We start from the raw sequence: 21730 nt of genomic DNA on the forward strand, positions 1-21730 counted from the left end.
TACGGGGACCAAAACTGTACACAGTACTCCAGGTGTGGCCTCACCGTAACAAGACTTCCCTATTTTTAAACTCCAACCCCCTAGCAATAAAGACCAAAATTCCATTTGCCTTCTTAATTACTTGCTGCACCTGCATGCTAACCTTTTGTGTTTCATGCACAAGAACACTCAGATCCCTCTGTGCTGCACTTTTGTGGAGTCTCTTTCCATTTAAATAATAGTCTGCTTTTTGATTCTTCCTACCAAGGTGCATGACCTCACACTTTCCTACATTAAACGCTATTTGCCAAGTTTTTGCCCACTCACTCAACCTATCTATATCCCCTTGCAGATTCCTTATGTTCTTATCACAACATGCCCTCCCACCTATTTTTGTATCATCAGCAAATGTGGATATATTACACTTTGCCCCCTCCTCCAAGTCATTCATATAGATAGTAAATAATTGAGGCCCTAGGACTGATCCTTGTGGCACTTCACTAGTTACATCTTTCCAACCTGAAAAAGACCCATTAATCCCGACTCTCTGTCTTCTGTGAGTTAACCAATCCTCAATCCATGCTAATACACTACCCCCATTACCATGAGCTCCTATCTTGTGCAATAATCTTTTATGTGGCACCTTATCGATGCCTTCTGGAAATCCAAATACCCAACATCTACCGGCTCCCCTTTATCAACTCTGCTTGTTATATCCTCAAAGAACTCTAGCAAATTTGTCAAAATTTCACAAAACCACGTTGACTCTGTTTGATTGTGTTAAGCTTTTCTAAATGTCCTGCAATTTCTTCCTTAATAATAAACTCTAGCATTTTCCCAACAACTGATGTTAGGCTGACTGGCCTGTAGTTTCCTGCTTTTTGTTTCCCTCCCTTCTTGAACAGGGGCGTCACGTTAGCGGTTTTCCAATCCACTGGGACCCTCCCGGAATCCAGTCAGTTCTGGAATATTTCGACCAATGCCTCCACTATCTCTGCAGCCACTTCCTTTAAAACCCTTGGATATAGGCCATCAGGTCTTGACAACTTGTCTGCCTTTAGTCCTATCAGTTTGTCAAATACTTTGTCCCTCGGGATAGAGACTGTTATAAGATCTTTCCGCGCATTCGCTCCTTGCTTATCTGATATCTGTGGGATGTTTATAGTGTCCTTCACCGTGAAAACCGATGCAAAATATTGGTTTAAAGTATCTGCCATTTCCCTGTTCCCTGTTATGAATTCTCCAGTCGCATTCTCCAAGAGATGGGAGGGAGTTGCCCTGGGAGTCCTCAACATCGACTCAAGAGCCCATGAAGTCTCGTGGTATCAGGTCAAACATGGGCAAGGCAACCTCCTGCTGATTACCACCTACCATCCACCTCAGCTGATGAATCAGTACTCCTCCATGTTGAACACCACTTGGAGGAAGCACTAGGGTGGGAAGGACGCAGAATGTACTCTAGTGGGGGACTTCAATGTCCATCACCAAGAGTGGCTCGGTAGCAACTGCTGGCTAGGCCCTCTTGGACACAGCTGCTAGACTGGGTCTGTGGCAAGTGGTGAGGGAAAAACATATTTGACCTCGTCCTCACCAATCTGCCTGCTGCAAATGCATCTGTCCATGACAGTATTGGTAGGAGTGACCACCGCACAGTCCTTGTGGAGACAAAGTCCCACCTTCACAGGATACCCTCCATCGTGTTGTGTGGCACTATTACTGTGCTAAATGGGATAGAGTTCGAACAGATCTAGCAATGCAAAACTGGGCATCCACGAAGCGCTGTGCACCATCAGCAGCAGCAGAATTGTACTCAACCACAATCTGTAACCTCATGGCCCGGCATATCCCCCACTCTGCCATTACCATCAAGCCAGGAGACCAAACCTGGTTCAATGAAGAGTGCAGGAGGGAATGCCAGGAGCAGCACCAGGCGTACCTCAAAATGAGGTGTCAACCTGGTGAAGGTACAACAGAGGACTACTTGCATGCCAAACTGTGTAAGCAGCATGCAATAGACAGAGCTAAGCAATCCCATAGCTAACGGATCAAATGTAAACTCTGCATTCCTGCCACATCCAGCCTTGAATGGTGGTGGACAAATAAACAACTAACTGGAGGAGGTGGCTCCACAAATATCCCCATCTTCAATGATGGTGGAGCCCAGTACATCAGTGCGAAAGATAAGGCTGAAGCATTTGCAACAATCTTTAGCCAGAAGTGCCAAGTGGATGATCCATCTCGGCCTCCTCCTGAAGTCCCCAGCATCACAGATGCCAGACTTCAGCCAATTCGATTCACCCCGCAGGAGATCAAGAAACGACTGAAGGCACTGGATACTGCAAAGGCTAGGGGCCCTGACAATATTCCGGCAATAGTACTGAAGTCCTGTGCTCCAGAACTTGGCACGCCCGTAGCCAAGCTGTTCCAGTACAGCTACAACACTGGCATCTACCCGGCAATATGGAAAATTGCCCACTACACAAAAAGCAGGACAAGTCCAACCCAGCCAATTACCGCCCCATCAGTCTACACTCAATCATCAGTAAAGTGATAGAAGGTGCCATCAACAGTGCCATCAAGCAGCACTTGCTTAGCAATAACCTGCTCAGTGATGCTCAGTTTGGGTTCTGCCAGGGCCACTCAGCTTCTGACCTCGTTACAGTCTTGCTTCAAACATGGACAAAAGAGCTGAACTAAAGAGGTGAGGTGAGAGTGACTGCCCTTGACATCAAGGCAGCATTTGACCGAGTATGGCATCAAGGAGCCCTAGCAAAACTGGAGTCAATGGGAATCAGGGGGAAACTCTCCACTGGTTGGAGTCATACCTAACGCAAAGGAAGATGGTTGTGTTGTTGGAGGCCAATCATCTGAGCTCCAGGACATCACTTTAGGAGTTCCTCAGGGTAGTGTCCTAGGCCCAACCATCTTCAGCACCTTGATCCATGACCTTCCTTCAATCATAAGGTCAGAAGTGGGGACGTTCGCTGGTGATTGCACAATATTCAGCACCATTCACGACTCCTCAGATACTGAAGCAGTCCGTGTAGAAATGCAGCAAGACCTGGACAATATCCAGGCTTGGGCTGATAAGTGGCATGTAACATTTGGGCCACACAAGTGCCAAGCAATGACCATCTCCAACAAAAAGAATCCAACGATCTCCCCATGACATTAAATGGCATTACCATCGCTGAATCCCCCACTATCAACATCCTAGGGGCTACCATTGACCAGAAACTGAACCATGGCTACAAGAGCAGATCAAAGGCTAGGAATCCTGCAGCGAGTAACTCAACTCCTGACTCCCCAAAGCCTGTTCAGCATCTACAAGGCACAAGTCAGGAGTGTGATGGAATACTCTCCACATGCCTGGATGGGTGCAGCTCCAACAACACTCAAGAAGCTCGACACCATTCAGGACAAAGCAGCCCGCTTGATTGGCACCCCATCCTCAAACATTCACTCCCTCCACCACCGACGCACAGTGGCAGCACTGTACCATCTACAAGATGCACTGCAGCAACGCGCCAAGGCTCCTTAGACAGCACCTTCCAAACCCGCAACCTCTACCAACTAGAAGGACAAAGGCACCAAATGCATGGGAGCACCACCACCTGCAAGTTCCCCTCCAAGTCACACTCCATTCTGACTTGGAACTATATCACCGTTCCTTCACTGTTGCTGGGTCAAAATCCTGGAACTCCCTTCCTAACAGCGCTGTGGATGTGCCTACCCAACATGGACTCCAGCGGTTCAAGAAGGCAGCTCACCACCACTTTCTCTTTGGCAATTAGGGATGGGCAATAAATGCTGGCCTAGCCAGCGATCCCCAACATCCTATGGATGAATAAAAAATAGGTCCCACGCTCACTTTAGCTACTCTCTTTTTACACACCCGTAGAACCTCTTGCTGTTTGTTTTTATCTTTCTTGCCAATTTACTTTCATAATCAGTTTTCTCCCTCTTTATTAGCTTTTTAGTCATCCGCTGCTGGTTCCTAAAAAAAAAATTCCCAAGCCTCTGGCCTACCACTAGTTTTTGCCGCTTTGTATGCCTTAGTTTTTGATTGGATACTCTCCTTAACTGCCTTTGTTCACCACAGGTGGTTCATCCTTCTCATTGAATCCTTCTTTTTGATCGGGATAAATTTTTACTGAGTGTTATGAAATATCTGCTTAAATGTCTGCCACTACTCATCCACTGACTTTCCACTTAGTCTATTTTTCCAGCCCGCTTTAGACAACTCTTTCTTCAGACCTCTGTAATTGGCCTTGTTTAAGTTGAGGACACTGTTTTGAAACCTGAGTTGCTCGCCCTCAAACTGAATTTGAAATTCTGCCGTGTTTTGATCGCTACCCCCTAGAGGATCTTTAACTATGTGCTCAAATCTCATGAGTTTGGCTTGTACCCACACCTTTCTGACTCGGAGGCAAGTTTGTGACCACTGAACCAAGCCTGATACCGTACTGATGAGTGCAGTGTTGTCGGAACTGCCATAGCTTGGATGAAAGCTTAAGCTGAATTCCTGATTGCCTGTTCACTGATGTTCCTGGAATTTAAAGATTGCTTGTCAGTATTCAGAGATGTGCAACAGCCCCAACAAACAAATTTCTCTGCAGCACCTGTGGAAGAGCCTGTCACTCCAGAATTGGCCTTTATAGCCACTCCAGGCGCTGCTTCACAAACCACTGACCACCTCCAGGCGCGTATCCATTGTCTCTCGAGATAAGGAGGCCCAAAAGAAAAAGAAAGAAAAGAATTCAGAGATAAGCTTGGAACTTTGGTTTCCTCATAGAATGGTTACAGCATAGAAGGAGGCCATTTGGCCCATTGTACCCTTACTGGTAACCTGGAAGAGCATTTTAGCTAGTCCCACTCCCCAGCCCTTTTCCTGTAGCCCTGCATTTTTTTTTTCTTCAGGTACTTATCCAATTCCCTTTTGAAAGCCACGATTAAATTTGCCTCCACTACAGACTTGGGCAATCCATTTCAAATCCTAACCACTCGTTGCGTAAAAATTTTTTTCCTCATGTCTCCTTTGGTTCTTTTACCAATCACTTTAAATCTGTCTCCTCTGGTTCTCGACCCTTCTGCCAAAGAGAATAATTTCTTTCTATCAACTCTGTCTGGACCCCTCATGATTTTGAATGCCTCTAACAAATCTCTGCTCAACCATCTCTAAGGAAAACCACCCTAGCTTCTGTAACTGAAGTCCCTTGTCCCTGGAACCATTCTCTTAAATCTTTTCTGCACCCTCTCTAAAGCATTCACATCCTTCCTAAAGTGCAATACCCAGAATTGGACACAATGCTCTAGTTAAGGCTGAAGCAGTGTTTTGTAAAGGTTTGTTGTAACTTCCTTGCTTTTGTGTTCTGTGCCTTTATTTATAAAGCCCAGGATTCCATATACTTTTCTAACCACTTTCTCGACCTGCCCTGCCACCTTCAATGATTTGTGCAGATATACCCCCTGGTCTCTCTGTTCCTGCACCCCCTTTAGAATTGTATACTTTAGCTTATATTGCCTCTCCTCATTCTTCCTCCCAAAATGTATCACTTCATGCTTCTCTGCATTAAATTTCATTTGCCACGTGTCCACCCATTCCACCAGCTTGTCTATGTCCTTTTGAAGTCTCTCACTATCCTCCTCACAGTTCACAATAGAGTCAAAGAGTTGAATACTTCCAAATTTTGTGCCATCTGCAAATTTTGAAATTGTGTCCTGTTCACTTATGTCTAGGTTAATGTATATCAAGAAAAACAATGTTCCTGGTACTGATCTGTGGCAAACACCAGTCTGAAAAACAACCGCTCACCACTGTTTCCTGTCACTCAGCCAACTTCGTATCCATATTGCCACTGTCCTTTATTCCATGGCCTTCAACTTTGCTGGCAAGCCTATTTATTATATGACACTTTATCAAATGCCTTTGGAAGTCAATATAGACCACTTCGCCAGTAGTTTCCTAACTAACATTCCTCCTACAACTAATGCCACTAAAAGCAGATTAGCTAGTCATTCACCTCGTTGATGTTTTTGAGATCTTGCTTTATGAAAATAACAGCTGCTTTTCGCCACCCATTAGTCGCAGCACAGCATAGTTCATTACATGTGATCTACTTTGCAGTATTTCTGGGAGATGTAATAAGGCACAGGCTGCTTAGCAGGCAGACAGACCGGTGACAGATGCATTTGAATGTGGAGAATTGAGCATTTGGCTTTGGAGGGAAAAAAATAACCAATGATAAGACACTGAAGGCTGTGAATAATCAATGACCTAGGGCTCTGAATACTAAATTTTCTGAAAGTGAAGGTAAATAAAGCCATTATATAAAAAGCCAGTAGTATTTTGGGTTTCATAAATAAGGTATAGAGTGCAGAAATAAAGAGATAAGCAGGCAGCTCACCACCACCTTCTGGAGGGAAATTAGGGATGGGCAATAAATGCTGGCCTTGCCAGCGACACCCACATTCCATGAAGGAATAAAAAAGATACTCTTTACTACTTTGTCTAAGAATTCGTTATACTTGTGACTATAAAAATAGCAAAAGTTCAGTAAAATAGCCCCTCAAATTTTTAAATGCAGTGAGAGTCTGCACTCAAGCTTAAAGTTTTTAATTGTAATCGTGCTTCATCCAATGATAAATAAACTTAAACTTTATTTTCCAGCTACATTGTTTTCAGCATCTTCCCGACAATTGCCGACATCATCATTGGCATTATTTACTTCACCACGAACTTCAATGCCTGGTTTGGGCTCATTGTCTTTGTTTGCATGACGCTGTACTTAAGTAAGTGTCCGAACCAGCAAGTAAATTCTTCTTTTATACTATCTGAGAGTAAATTGTTGCTGATTTAGTGTTTAAATGCTCGTAATAAGAAACATCACATTCTTTAAAACTTGGGCTGAGAGTGGCTAAATGCTTAACAATTCCTTTATCCAGCCAAGGCCAACTGCTGCAGTTAAAAACTTACAATTTTCAGTCTGACTCGGTGAGACTGAGGGCACTGAGGTTGTAGAAAATGGAAATGTACATTCGCACAGGAGGATCTTTACTTCCACTTTTGGAATTAAGGCACCTTGTTGAGCAAAAACACAGATTCATTTTCCATATGTAAGCCCAACATGTGCTGTACCCACTCTGGGCGTGTTTGATCGGACAGTGTAAAGGGAGGTTTACTCTGTGCCTAACGCGCTGCTGTACCTGCCCAGAGAGTGTTTGATGGGACAGTGCAGACGGAGCTTTCTTCTTCTTCTTTGGCCTCCTTGTTTCGAGAGACAATGGGTAAGCGCCTGGAGGTGGTCAATGGTTTGTGAAGCATCGCCTGGAGTGGCTATAAAGGCCAATTCTAGAGTGACAAGACGCTGCAGATGAAATTGGTTGTCGGGGCTGTGACACAGTTGGCTCTCCCCTTGCGCTTCTGTCTTTTTTCCTGTCAACTGCTAAGTCTCTTCCACTCGCCACACTTTAGCCCTGCCTTTATGGCTGCCCGCTAGCTCTGGCGATCGCTGGCAATTGACTCCCACGACTTGTGATCAATGTCACAGGACTTCATGTCGCGTTTGCAGACGTCTTTAAAGTGGAGACATGGACGGCCAGTGGGTCTGATACCAGTGACAAGCTCGCTGTACAATGTGTCCTTGGGGATCCCGCCATCTTCCATGCGGCTCACACGGCCAAGACATCTCAAGCGCCGCTGGCTCAGTAGGGTGTATATGCTGGGGATGTTGGCCACCTTGAGGACTTCTGTGTTGGAGATACGGTCCTGCCACCTGATGCCAAGGATTCTCCGGAGGCAGCGAAGATGGAATGAATTGAGACGTCGCTCTCGGCTGACATACGTTGTCCAGGCCTCACTGCCGTAGAGCAAAGTACTGAGGACACAGGCTTGATATACTCGGACTTTTGTGTTCCGTGTCAGTGCGCCATTTTCCCACAGTCTAGCCAGTCTGGACATAGCAGTGGAAGCCTTTCCCATGCGCTTGTTGATTTCTGCATCGAGATACAGGTTACTGGTGATAGTTGAGCCTAGGTAGGTGAACTCTTGAACCACTTCCAGAGCGTGGTCGCCAATATTGATGGATGGAGCATTTCTGACGTCCTGTCCCATGATGTTCGTTTTCATGAGGCTGATGGTTAGGCCAAATTCGTTGCAGGCAGCCACAATCCTGTCGATGAGTCTCTGCAGACACTCTTCAGTGTGAGATGTTAAAGCAGCATCGTCAGCAAAGAGGAGTTCCCTGATGAGGACTTTCCGTACTTTGGTCTTCGCTCTTAGACGGGCAAGGTTGAACAACCTGCCACCTGATCTTGTCTGGAGGAAAATTCCTTCTTAAGACGTGAACGCATGTGAGAGCAGCAGAGAGAAGAAGACCCCAAACAGTGTAGGTGTGAGAACACAGCCCTGTTTCATGCCACTCAGGATAGGAAAGGGGTCTGATGAGGCGACGCTATGCTGAATTGTGCCTTTCATATTGTCATGGAATGAGGTGATGATACTTAGTAGCTTTGATGGACATCCGATCTTTGCTAGTAGTCTGAAGAGACCACGTCTGCTGATGAGGTCAAATGCTTTGGTGAGATCAATGAAAGCAACGTAGAGGGGCATCTGTTGTTCACGGCATTTCTCCTGTAGCTGGTGAAGGGAAAACAGCATGTCAATGGTGGATCTCTCTGCTCGAAAGCCACACTATGCCTCAGAGTAGACGTGCTCAGCCAGCTTCTGGAGCCTGTTTAAAGCGACTCGAGCGAAGATTTTCCCCACTATGCTGAGCAGGGAGATTCCACGGTAGTTGTTGCAGTCATTGCGGTCACCCTTGTTCTTATAGAGGGTGATGATATTGGCATCGTGCATGTCCTCTGGTACTGCTCCCTCGTCCCAGCATAGGCAAAGCAGTTCATATAGTGCTGAAAGTATAGCAGGCTTGGCACTCTTGATTATTTCAGGGGTAATGCCATCCTTCCCAGGGGCTTTTCCGCTGGCTAGAGAATCAATGGCATCACTGAGTTCTGATTTTGTTGGCTGTATGTCCAGCTCATCCATGACTGGTAGAGACTGGGCTGCATTGAGGGCGGTCTCAGTGACAACATTCTCCCTGGAGTACAGTTCTAGGTAGTGCTCAACCCAGCGGTCCATTTGCTTGCATTGGTCAGTGATTATGTCCCCTGATTTAGATTTGAGGGGGGTGATCTTCTTGATGGTTGGCCCAAAAGCTCTCTTAATGCCATCATACATTCCTCTGATGTTTCCGGTGTCAGAGGCCAGCTGAATATGACTGCATAGGTGTTGCCAGTAGTCATTTGTGCAGTGCCTGGCTGTTCTTTGTGCAGCTCTTCTGGCTGCTTTAACTGCTACGGATGTCAACTCGCTGGAGGCGTTCTTGTCGTTCAGCAGTGCACTGCGCTTAGTGGCTATGACAGGTTCCAGCTCTTCAAAGTGAGATTGAAACCAGTCTACATTCCGCTTCACATGTTTGCCATAGGTGGTCATTGCTGAGTCATAGATGGCGTCTCTGATGTGGGCCCACTTGGTCTCTGCATCCCCTGTCGGAGTGTTCTGAAGGGCTTTTTCAAGTGAATTTAGAAACCTATGTAACAGCTGTGGATGAGAAATTCTGCCAGTGTTGATGCGCGGGCGGCCCTTCTGCTTGGAGTGATGCAGCTTCTTTGGTTTGAGTCTAACCTTGCTGCACACCAGGGTGTGGTCGGTGTCACAGTCCGCACTGTGGAAGCTGCGTGTGATTTGAACGCTGTTTAAAAAGGCTCGCCTTGTGACGATGAGGTCCAGCTGGTGCCAACGACGCGATCTTGGGTGCCTCCAAGAAACCTGGTGACAGGGTTTAGTATGAAAGAACGAATTGGTGATGCAGAGGTTATGAGAGATACACAACTCAAGCAGTCTCTGTCCATTCTCATTCATCCTTCCAATGCATAGTGCCCAAGGCAGGAGGGTCATGAGTCATGGTCAGCCCCAATCCTGGCATTAAAATCACCCAGCAGGAACAGGTGTTCGGTATTGGGCATGCTACGAATGATATTATGGAGTTCCTCGTAGAACTGGTCTTTAGCTTCAGGTGGGGAGCAGAGTGTTGGAGCATAGATGCTGAGTAGGTGTACTGGACCAGAGGCAGTGAGCAGTCAGATGGACTGTATGTGTTCCGAGCCATTTGAGGGTGGCTCTATCATGCTGAGCAAAGAGTTTCAGATGGCAAAGCCCACTCCATGCTATCTTGGTTCTTCAGGATCCCTACCCTGCCAGAAGAAGGTGTAGTCTTGTTCTCTTCGAGATCCGCTCGCAGGGAGGCGTGTCTCCTGAAGTGCTGCAATGTCCACATTGAGTCTGCTGAGCTCGTTGTTAATGATGGCGGTCTTCCGAGAATCGTTGATTTGTGTAAGGTCTTCCGACAGGCCAGGACACAGAGTTCTGACATTCCAGCTTGCAAAACGAAGGGCTGGTACCTTCTTTCCTTTTTTTGTCATGCTGTTTGGTGCAATGTTACAGTCCATTTGTCGGGCAATGACCCTGAGCTCCAAGCACCCATTGAAGCAGGTGGACTGTGGCAGGACAGAACCTTACTGACAGGGGCAGCCCGGTGTGAGGCGGGCGGTAGCTTCGATATCGATGCCGGATTTATTGGTGAACGCCTGAAACGCGCTGCGGCTTCTCCGGCATCGATGACGGGGGAACTGAGCAGCGGCGCCGCACTCGAATCTTTCCTCATGCTTTTGGGACGCCGAGGAGTGGCCTCCTCCCTGGAGCCGGACATGGCCGCGCCGCCGTTCACACTCGACACTCTGGACGGACAACTGAGATTTCCGCCGGCTCGGGAGCAGCAACCTCGCTCCTTCATCTTTCAGGCGTTTACAAGTTTACAAACCATTAAAAACAGGTATCGACCTCCCATTTTCAGTACCCATGAAATCCAATCGAGTTGCTGTGCTGGGAATTCCCCCACCCCCCCCTTTTCATCGCACCCCCTTCCCAGCTCCCCCTTCGCACCATCTTCCCCTCACCCCCTTCCCCTGCACCCCCTCCCCTACCCCCCTGCAGTCCCCTTCCCAGCTCCCCCTCGCACCCCCTTCCTTCTACCCCTTCCCACTGCACCCCTTCCCTTCACACCCCCTCCCTTCACACCCCCTTCCCCCCACCGGCATCCACCTGCCCCTGAGCAGGGGCCCTAACAACCCCACTGCCTTGTGGGTGTCTCGGGAGAGACCAAGGCTAAGGGAGTAAACCCTAACAGAAAATCCGGAGCAGAACCCCGAAGGCGGTCATGTGTCACCTTTGGCATGTTTCCGGCAGTTCCTGCAGCCATACCGGTGCCAAACGTCGTGCTCTGCACTCCTTTAGATCCCACTGGAAAGGGCGAGAGGGGGGTTTTGACGCTTGGGCAACTCACAACCTCCATACATCTGCCCAGGCATGTGCCATGGAGAGGTCACTCCATAGTCGCCTCACAGCGACCAAAACAACACAGAAGGCAGCAGTTACAGGTTATAAGCCCAGCTCAATTGGCGTAGAGATTGGGCGCCACGGGTTGCCTTTGTCGGTGGGAGAGGTCATCGCATCTCACTGGACCGACGGAGCTTTACTCTGTATCTAACTCACATTGGACCTGCCCTGGAGGTACTTAATGGTACAGTGTAGATACTAAAAGAAGAGCACTCTGTAACTTTAAGAGTTTATAGTTGGTAATGCAGTTCCTGTCTCATTAAAGGTCATGTGATGCTATTTGATTTGTGTTCTACTGTTTGTCGGCAGCACAATGGAATCTCTGGCTTTTAAAGTGGTCTCCTCTTACATCACTCAGTCACTCCTCGGAGCGGAAAAAAAATGCTTTCTGCTGATAATTAAATCCTGTGTTCTTGGGAGAGAGTCTGCTCAGATGAAGCGCAAAGTGCAACCTCGAGGGCTTTTCCATGTAATCGAACATCACTCCCTTTGTTAGAAAAGCCGGCTATTTTGTCTTTAATGTCTGAGATGCAGAAAACATGAAAGAGAACCATTTCACCTCTTATTGACAAAAGAGCTGAAAGCAGAGAATGTGTCTTGTCCCGACAATAGGTAATTGAGGGGGTTGTGCCTGGCCACGCTTTGCTGTGTTTGTAATGTCTGATATCAAAGGGCTGATTGTCAGGAAAACCATTACGAGGGCAGTAAGCTGACACTTTCATACATCGTTTATAGTAGCAAATGAGAACTGAATGAGCACATTAATTAGCTTCTCTTTGCCTCAGGAACTTAGGAATTGCTAGATGGGAAAAGGCCAAGATCCATCTGTTTTGCTTTCTATCATCCTGGTAGTCGCAGGACACAACAATAATGGGAATTGTTCACAGTCAGCTAAAGTCATGAGAAAATGCTGTGCCATGTGAAGCACACTTTCTTGGTGGATTTCTAAAGGTACTTTTGTGTCAGGGTACCTTAAACACTCCAGGCGCTGCTTCACAAACCACTGACCACCTCCAGGCGCGTATCCATTGTCTCTCGAGATAAGGAGGCCCAAAAGAAAAAAAGAAAGAAAGAAAGACCTTAAACCTGCACCACATATCTTTCACACCGCATATCTTTCACACTATCAACAGCAACAACAACTTGTGTTTATATAGCGCCTTTAACATTGTGAAACTCCCGAAGGTGCTTCACAGGAGCATTATCAAGACAAATTGAAATCAAGTCGATATTGGGGCAGATGGCCAGGTAGGTTTTAAAAAGTGCCTTAAAGGGGGAAAGTGAGGCGGACAGGTTTAGAGAGGAAATTCCAGAACTTAGGGCCTTGACAGCTGATGGCACGGCGACCGAAGGTGGAACAATGGAAATCAGGGATGCGCAATAGCCAGAATTGGAGGAGCGCAGATGTCATGGAGGGCTGTAGGTTTGGAGGAAATTACAGAGATAACAAGGATGCGAATTTTTAAATCGAGGCATTGCTTAACCAGGAGCCAATGTAGATCAGCGAGTACAGGGGTTTTGAGCGAATGGGGCGAGTTAGAGCACAGGCAGCAGAGTTTTGAATGACTTTCAGATTAAGGACAGTATAAGGTGGGAGGCTGGCCAGGAGGGTCTTGGAATAGTCAAGTCAAGAGGTAACAAAGGTGTGGGATGAGGGTTTCAACAACAGTTTAACTGAAGAGGGTGGAGTCAAGTGAAATTTTGGGGATGGAACTAGGCGCTCTTGGTAATAGTGTGGATGAACTGGAGTAGCCATATAAATACCGTGGCTACAAGAGCAGGTCAGAGGCGAGGAATCCTGCGGCGAGTAACTCACCTCCTGACTCCCCAAAACCTGTCCACCATCTACAAGGCGCAAGTCAGGAGTGTGATGGAATACTCTCCACTTGCCTGGATGGGTGCAGCTCCAACAACACTCAAGAAGCTCGACATCAGGTAGGACAAAGCAGCCCACTTGATTGGCACTCCCTCCACCACCAACGCACAGTGGCAGCAGTGTGTACCAACTACAAGATGCACTGCATCAACTTACTAAGGCTACTCAGGCAGCACCTTGCCAAACCCATGACCTCTACCACGTAGAGGACGAGCAGCAGATGCATGGGAACACCACCACCTGCAAGTTCCCATCCTGACTTGGAACTATATCGCCATTCCTTCACTGTCGCTAGGTCAAAGCCCTGGAACTCCCTTCCTAAAAACATTGTGCATTGTGGGGTTGTACCTACCCCACATGGACTGCCGCAGTTCAAGAAGGCAGCTCACCACCACCTTCTCAATGGCAGTTAGGGATGGACAATAAATGCTGGCCTAGCCAGCGATGGCCACATCCCTCGAACGAATAAAAAAAGAGAAATTTTTTCTCAGAAGGTCGTGAGTGTTTGGAACTTTCTTCCTCAAAAGGCTTTGGAAGCAGAGTTTTGAATATTTTTAAGACAAAAAAGATAGATTCTTGATAAGCAAGGTGTTGAAAGATTATTGGGAGTAGGCGGGAATGTTGTGTTGAGGTTGCAATCAGATCAGCCATGATCTTATTAAATGGTGGAGCAGGCATGAGGGGCTGAGTGGCCTATTCCTTCTCCTAATTCATATGTTCGTATGTTCTTATGAGCTTTCCTAATTTCTTGCTGCACCTGCATACTAGCTTTTAGTGACTCATGAACAAGGACATCAACACTGCCCAGTCTCTCACCTTTTAAGAAATACTCTGTCTTTCTGTTTTTTCACACTTATTCACATTATATTCCATCTGTCATGTTCTTGCCCATTCACTTAGTCTGTCCAAATCCCCTTGAAGCCTCCTTGCATCCTCTATCTGTTATTATCTGGACACCGACAAGTACAGTCACCATCAGGTTCCTTGTTGGGATGGGTCTACATATTTCCATTCATTGTAACTGATGTTAAGACCTGAGCTGCTAGCCTGTGGGTTTAAGTGGAGGATGTTGGCATTGCTGGCAAAAGCCACATCACTGTTTCATGTTAATTGGTGCTGTTCCTTTGACTTGCAGCCATAACCATTGTGATAACTGAATGGAGAACAAAATACAGGAGAGAAATGAATACCAGGGACAATGAAGCAAAGTCCAAGGCTGTTGACTCTTTGCTCAACTTTGAGACGGTAATGTTGATTTGACCAGGTTGTTGCTCTTCAGGTGTTCAGCAGTCACTGGAGGGGAGTGGGAGATGTTGAATGATCGCTACTGGGGCGGGGGTAGCAGGGGGTTTGGTGGGGGGATGTTAGGAGAGGTGGGGTGGAAGCAAGAGACACAATGTAGAAGGGCTGGTAGAGGAGAAAGAGGTGCTAAGGGGTTGCTGCGGTGATGGAAGGGAGAGGATTGAGTTACTAAGCAATTACTGAAAGAAGGAGAGCATGGGGCGATGCAGCAGGTTATCTTACCAAAGTTTTGATTCTTGCTTTGTTTTGTTCATGCCGGCGCCAAGTCGTGGCTAATTCACTCCTGTCTGGTGGCCATCGTGCTTCAGTTTCACCTCAGTACTGGGATAAAGAAAAAGAAAGAAAGAACTTGTCCACTTGTGCCTTTCATGACCTCAGGATGTTCCAAAGCATTTTTCCGCCATTGAAGGACTTTTGAAGTTTTTGTTATTTGTTCATGGGATGTGGGCGGCGCTGGCTAGGCCAGCATTTATTGCCCATCCCTAATTGCCCTTGAACTGAGTGGCTCACTAGGCCATTTCAGAGGTCGTTTAAGAGTTAACCACATTGCTGTGGGTCTGGAATCATATGTAGGCCAGACCAGGTAAGGACAGCAGATTTCCTTCCCTAAAGGGAATCATTGAACCAGATGGGTTTTTACAATTGACAGTGATTTCATGGCCACCATTCAAGTAGCTTTTTACTTCCAGCTTTATTAATTGAATTCAAATTCCACCATCTTCTGTGGTGGGATTCGAACCCATGCCCCCTGAGCATAAGCCTGCTATTCTAGGTTACTAGTCCAGTAACATTACCACTATGCCAACACCTCCCCATAAGTGTGGTCACTGTTGTAATGTAGAAAACGCAGAAGCCAATTTGCATACAGCAAGCTCCCACCAACAGCAAAGTGATAAATAACCAGATAATCTGTTTTTAGAGATGTTGATTGAGCAATTAATATTGGCCAGGGCACCAAGGACAGGTTGGATTTTATGCTCGGGTCTCTTGAGTGGGGCTTGAACACGTGACTCTGACTCAAGAGGTGAGGGAGAATGCAGTAGGCGCAACACTGAAGGTGGTATTTTAACCTTAAAAGGTGGGTGGGGGAACCGTTAAAGAAGGAAAAAAATGCCGGGGCACGGGAACCCGACATGTACTCACTGACTTCCACTGTTTACTGGCGTGTGTTTCGAGACAGGCAGGAAACCCCCATGGGAGAGGCACATCGGTGATTTAACTGTACAGAAAAGTATTCTCTGAAGATTTTTTTTATTCGTTTGTGGAATGTGGGCATTACTGACTCGGCCAGCATTTGTTGCCAACCACTAATTGCCTTTGAACTGAATGGCTTGCTAGGCTTTCCACAGATGTCTGTCTCAAGCACATCCTCCTGTTCACTTGTGATATGTGGGACACCTTGTGACAGATCAGTTACCTGCCTTGGAAGCTGTATGACCTGGTGGATGGTGCGCCTGAGTCATGTGATGGTACTTTCTCAGAATGCACAACCTATCTGCAGACTTCTCAGCTTCCTCCTACACTAGCTCCAATGTCACGCTTGAAGGACCTTTTGGGAGATGAAAGATATAAATTAGAATTGAAAAGGGGACAGAATTCAAAGTCATCATTGTGTAGGTAATCATATTTCAGGTACAGGTGACATCACATCAACATGAGTGATTGTTTTGTGCATTTGGCTGTGTAGGATTTAATTTTGTCATGAGGTATCTGGGAGGCCACCAACTCTATCTCCAATGGCCATGAACTCCGATGGTCTGCCGATTTCTAATTGTCCTCCCTACCCATGATCAGGGTGGCAATTACTGGAGGGCCACCCCAGTTCTCTGCCTCCCCCTGGAGTTTTTGCTCTCTTCTGAAAGTGGTTTAAATATGAGAAATGGATTGTCGTGAGAGGATGGATGGACAACATTTATGAGGGTGACTGTGAGGGATTGGTGTGAGATAACAATAAGATGAGGGTAAGTGTCAGAAGGGGATGTGAGGAAGTGTCTCGATAGAGAAGAATGAGCAGCAAATTGTCTTGGTCTGAGGAGTGCTGTGAAAGAGAAGGCTGGTGAAGTCATAATGAGGGAACTAACACTTGAATGTGACATGCAGTAATCATGGGTGATTTTAATCTACATTTAAACTGGAAAAAACAGATTGACAATAGTAGCCTGAATGAGCAGTTCATAGAATGCTTTTGAGATAGTTCCTTAGAGCAGCATGTTCTGGATCCAACCAGAGAGCAGGTTATATTAGACTTGGTATTGTGTAATGTGACAGGATTAATTAATGAGTAAAGGCACCTCTCGGTAGCAGCGACCACAATATGATTGAACTTTACATTGAATTTGAAAGAGAGAAGAGTGGGTCTAAGACTAGTATTTTAAACTGAAATAAGGGCAACTAGGTGGGCATGAAAGCTGAGCTAGCTGAAGTGAACTGGGTTAAAGGCCTGCTACCCGACCCGAACCCGACGGGATCTGACAACATATAGGGTTCGGGTTGCACTTCTTGGTCTGGCATTCGGGCTCGGGTCGGTTCAGGCCAGATCGGACACGCTCTGTTACCACCTCAGGTAAGTGACTTTAATGTGAATTTACTTTTTGGACTTTAAAGGTGGTTTTGCTACAGTTATTTTAAGCTTGTGCAGGTAAGGAACAAAGTGAAAAACGGAAGGTAGGTTAACTGATGGTCCGGTCAGACGCGGGAAAAAATAGAAGGACTCGGGTCGGGCTCGGGTCAGGTCTCATTTGCAGACCCGAGCAGGCCCTTAAACTGGATTGCTAGGCTTGGAGATAGATCAATAGAGAAGTAGTGGCAGACATACAAGGGGATATTTCAGAATACTCAGGATAAGTATATTCCTACCATAAAGAAAAATTCGCAGGGGAGGACACACCATCCATGGTTAACTAAAGAAGTTAAAGAAAGCATCAAACTTAAGGAAAAGGCATGTAATTGCGCAAAGATGAGTGGTAGGTAAGATGATTGGTCAGAATATAAAGAATGGCAGAGAATGACTAAAAGGTTAATCAGGAGAAAGAAATTAGAGTATGAGAGGAAGCTAGCTAGAAATGTAAAAATGGATAGCAAGAGTTTCTACAGGTATTTAAAAAGGAAAAGCGTAAGTAAAGTGAGAATGGGGAGTTAATAGTAGATAATAAGGAAATGGCAGATGAAATAAACAAATATTTTGCTCTGTCTTCACTATAGAGGATATAAAAAACATTCCAGTAATAGCTGTAAATCAGAAGGTGGAAGGAAGAGAGGAACTTGGTGAAATTACAATTACCAGGGAAGCGGTAGTGACCAAACTGATCAAGCTGTGGGCTGACAAGTCTCCGGGTCCCGATGGGCTCATCCTAGGGTCTTAAAAGAGGTGGCTAATGAGGTAGTAGATGTGATTGGCAATTTTTCAAAATTCACTAGATTCTGGAAAGGTTCCATCAGACTGGAAAATAACAAATATAACCCCTCTATTAAAGAAGGGCGGGGAGGCAGAAAATAGGCCCGTTAGCTTGACGGCTGTCGTGGGGAAGGTGTTAGAATCGATCATTAAGGGCACTTAGAAAAACTCAAGGTAATCGGGAATAGTCAGCATGGCTTTATGAAAGGGAGATCATGTTTAACCAATTTATTGGAGTTCTTTGAAGGAGTAACATTTGCCGTGGATAAAGGGGAATTCCTTGACGTACTGTGCGATGGCATGGTAGCTAAATTTGCAGATGACACAAAGATAGGTAGGAAAGTATGTTGTGAAGATGAAATAAGGAGGTTGCAGACCGATATAGATAGGTTGAGTGAGTGGGCAAGAATCTGGCAGATGGAGTATTATGTGGGAAAAGGTGAAGTTGTTCACTTTGACGGGAAGAATAAAAAAGCAGAGTATTACTTAAACGGAGAACGACTACTGAACTCCGAGGTGCAGAGGGATCTAGGTGCTCTAGTGCATGTGTCGCAAAAGATTAGTATGCAGGTTCAGCAAGTAATAAAGAAGGCTAATGGAATGCTATCCTTTATTATGAGAGGAATTGAAAATGAAGTAAGGATGTTATACTTAAGTTATACAGGGCATTGGTGAGACCACATCTTGAATACTGTGTGCAGTTTTGGTCTCCTTATTTAAGCAAGGATATAAATGTGTTGGAGATGGTTCAGAGGAGATTTAGAGTCATAGAGTTATTCATCACAGAAACAGGCCCTTCGGCCCATCATGTCCATGCCGGCCATCAAGCATCTAATTATTCTAATCCCATTTTCCAGCATTTGGCCCATAGCTTTGTATGCTATGGCGTTTCAAGTGCTCATTCAAATACTTCTTAAAGGTTGTGATGGTTCCTGCCTCAACCATCTCTTCAGGCAGTGCGTTCCAGATTCCAACCACCCTCTGGGTGAAAACATTTTTCCTCAAATCCCCTCTAAACCTCCTGCCCCTTACTTTAAATCTGTGCCCCTTGGTTATTGACCCCTCCGCATAGGGAAAAAGTTTCTTCCTATGTAACCTATCAATGCCCCTCATAATTTTGTATATCTCCCTCAGCCTTCTCTGCTCTAAGGAAAACAACCCTAACCGACCAAGCGCAGACTGGGTGACCGCTTTGCGGAACATCTCCGCTCAGTCCACAAGCAGGACCCTGAGCTTCCGGTTGCTTGCCATTTCAACACTCCCCCCTGCTCTCATGCTCACATCTCTGTCCTGGGATTGCTGCAGTGTTCCAGTGAACATCAACGCAAGCTCGAGGAACAGCATCTCATCTACCGATTAGGCACACTACAGCCTGCCGGACTGAACATTGAGTTCAATAATTTCAGAGCATGACAGCCCCCCACTTTACTTTCATTTTTAGTCATTTTTTTCTTCCTTTTTTTTGCATTCCTTTTTACATTTTTTACAATCTTTTTTTGCATTTATTTCATTTCATCTTAGTTGGTTCAGTTTGCTTACCCACTGTTTTTTTCAGGTTGTTCTTCAGGTTTGCACTTGCTGATGTTCAATATTCAGTATATTCACACCTAATCTGTACTAATGCTTTGTCTTTCAACACACCATTAACATATTGTTTTCCTTTGCTCCGTGACCTTTTGGTCAGCTATGTGGCCTGGTCTAATCTGCACCTTCTCCTTTGTTATCTCTTGCTCAACCCCCACCTCACTTGTTTATAATCTGTGACTTTTCTAATATTTGTCAGTTCCGAAGAAGGGTCACTGACCCGAAACGTTAACTCTGCTTCTCTTTCCACAGATGCTGCCAGACCTGCTGAGTGAATCCGGCATTTCTTGTTTTTGTTCCTAACCTTTTCAGTCTCTCTTCGTAGCTGAAATGCTCCAGCCCAGGCAACATCCTGGTGAATCTCCTCTGCACCCTCTCCAGTGCAATCACATCCTTCCTATAGTGTGGTGCCCAGAACTGTACACAGTACTCCAGCTGTGGCCTAACTAGTGTTTTATACAGCTCCATCATAACCTCCCTGCTCTTATATTCTGTGCCTCGGCTAATAAAGGCAAGTATCCCAAATGCCTTCCGAACCACCTTATCTACCTGTGCTGCTGCCTTCAGTGATCTATGGACAAGTACACCAAGGTCCTTCTGTACTTCCTAGGGTCCTACCATCCATTGTATATTCCCTTGCCTTGTTAGTCCTCCCAAAATGCATCACCTCACACTTCTCAAGATTAAATTCCATTTGGCCCTGCTCCGCCCATCTTACCAGCCCATCTATATCATTCTGTAATCTAACTACTTCACTACTTACGACACTAGATTGATACCTGGAATGAGCAGGTTGTCTTATGAGGAAATGTTGGATAGACTGGGCTTGCTTTCACTGGCATTTAGGAGCGTGAGGGAAGACTTGATTGAAGTATATAAGATCCTGAACGGTCTTGACAAGGCGGATGTGGGAAGGATGTTTCCTGCTGTGGAGAGTCCAGAACTAGGGATGCTGTTTTAAAATTGGGGGTCACCTTTTTAGGACAGAGATGAGAAATTGTTTCTCTCAGGGTTCTGAAACTTTGGAACTCTGCCTTAGAAGGTGGTGGAGGTAGGGTCATTGAATATTTTTAAGGCGGGGTAGATAGATTCTTGTTAAGCAAGGGGATCAAAGGTTATCAGAAGTAGATGGGAGTGTGCAATTCGAGACAAACTGATCAGCCGTGATCTTATTGAATGGCGGAGCAGGCTAGAGGGGCCAAATGGCCAACATCTGCTCCTATTTCGTATGTTCGTATGCCAGTCACCTTTCCAGAGGTTATTGAACCTCTTACGATACTGTATCTGTGAGCGCGAGTCCACTCTTCTGCAGCTCACCTCTTTAGCCACTTCCAGCCACGTGTGCTTCAATTCAGAGGCTGGCCTCTTCCTCACATCGGCTGGGAAGAATATCTCTTCATGAACTCCAGGGATGCCTCAGACAACAGAGGGGCTGGGCTGGTCGAGGGAGCGGTTGCCTTCCCACGTTGAAACTCTATCTTATCTATCATTGACGTTGCTGATAATTGTAGCATGTATCCATTCTGACCCTGCCAGAGTCCCTTTAAATGGTGTGGCTCATGATCAAGCCCGCCTGCTCAAATTGGTCGGGAATCTCGAAAGAGGAATGCCAGTTTTAAAATAATTCTTTCATGGATGTGGACGTTGCTGGCAAGGGCAGAATTTGTTGGCCACCCCTAATTGCCCTTGAGAATGTTGTAGTGAGCCGCCTTCTTTAACTGTTGCAGTCCATCTGGTGCAGGTACTCCCACAGTGATGTTAGAAAGGGAGATCCAGGATTTTGACAGTAAAAGAACGGCGATATAGTTCCAAATCAGGATGTTGTGTGGCGCTTGGAGGGGAACTTGCAGTTGGTGGTGTTCCCTGCACTGCTACCCTTGTCCTTCTAGGCGGTAGAGGTCGCAGGCTTGGAAGGTGCTGTTGAAGGAGCCTTGGTGAGTTGCTGCAGTGTATCTTGTAGATGGTACACACCGCTGCCACTGTGCATCGGTGGTGGAGGGAGTGACTGTTTAGGGCGGCACAGTGGCGCAGTGGTTAGCACCGCAGCCTCACAGCTCCAGCGACCCGGGTTCAATTCCGGGTACTGCCTGTGTGGAGTTTGCAAGTTCCCCCTGTGTCTGCGTGGGTTTCCTCCGGGTGC

At 46.3% G+C, this 21730-nt stretch overlaps 1 protein-coding gene across 2 annotated transcripts in view; it reads left to right on the top strand.

The window, feature by feature from the left end:
- The window catches only part of abcb6a (ATP binding cassette subfamily B member 6 (LAN blood group) a), a 226443-nt gene that overhangs the window by 44247 nt on the left and 160466 nt on the right, over window positions 1–21730 (top strand). For both annotated transcript variants that reach the window (XM_068034765.1, XM_068034764.1), the window contains exons 7-8: window positions 6650–6771; window positions 14446–14555. In XM_068034765.1, coding sequence (XP_067890866.1) covers window positions 6650–6771; window positions 14446–14555 — 232 coding nt within the window. The remainder of the gene's footprint in view (window positions 1–6649; window positions 6772–14445; window positions 14556–21730) is intronic.

Source organism: Heterodontus francisci, chromosome 7 (assembly GCF_036365525.1).
Source record: "Heterodontus francisci isolate sHetFra1 chromosome 7, sHetFra1.hap1, whole genome shotgun sequence".
NCBI lineage: Eukaryota > Metazoa > Chordata > Chondrichthyes > Heterodontiformes > Heterodontidae > Heterodontus > Heterodontus francisci.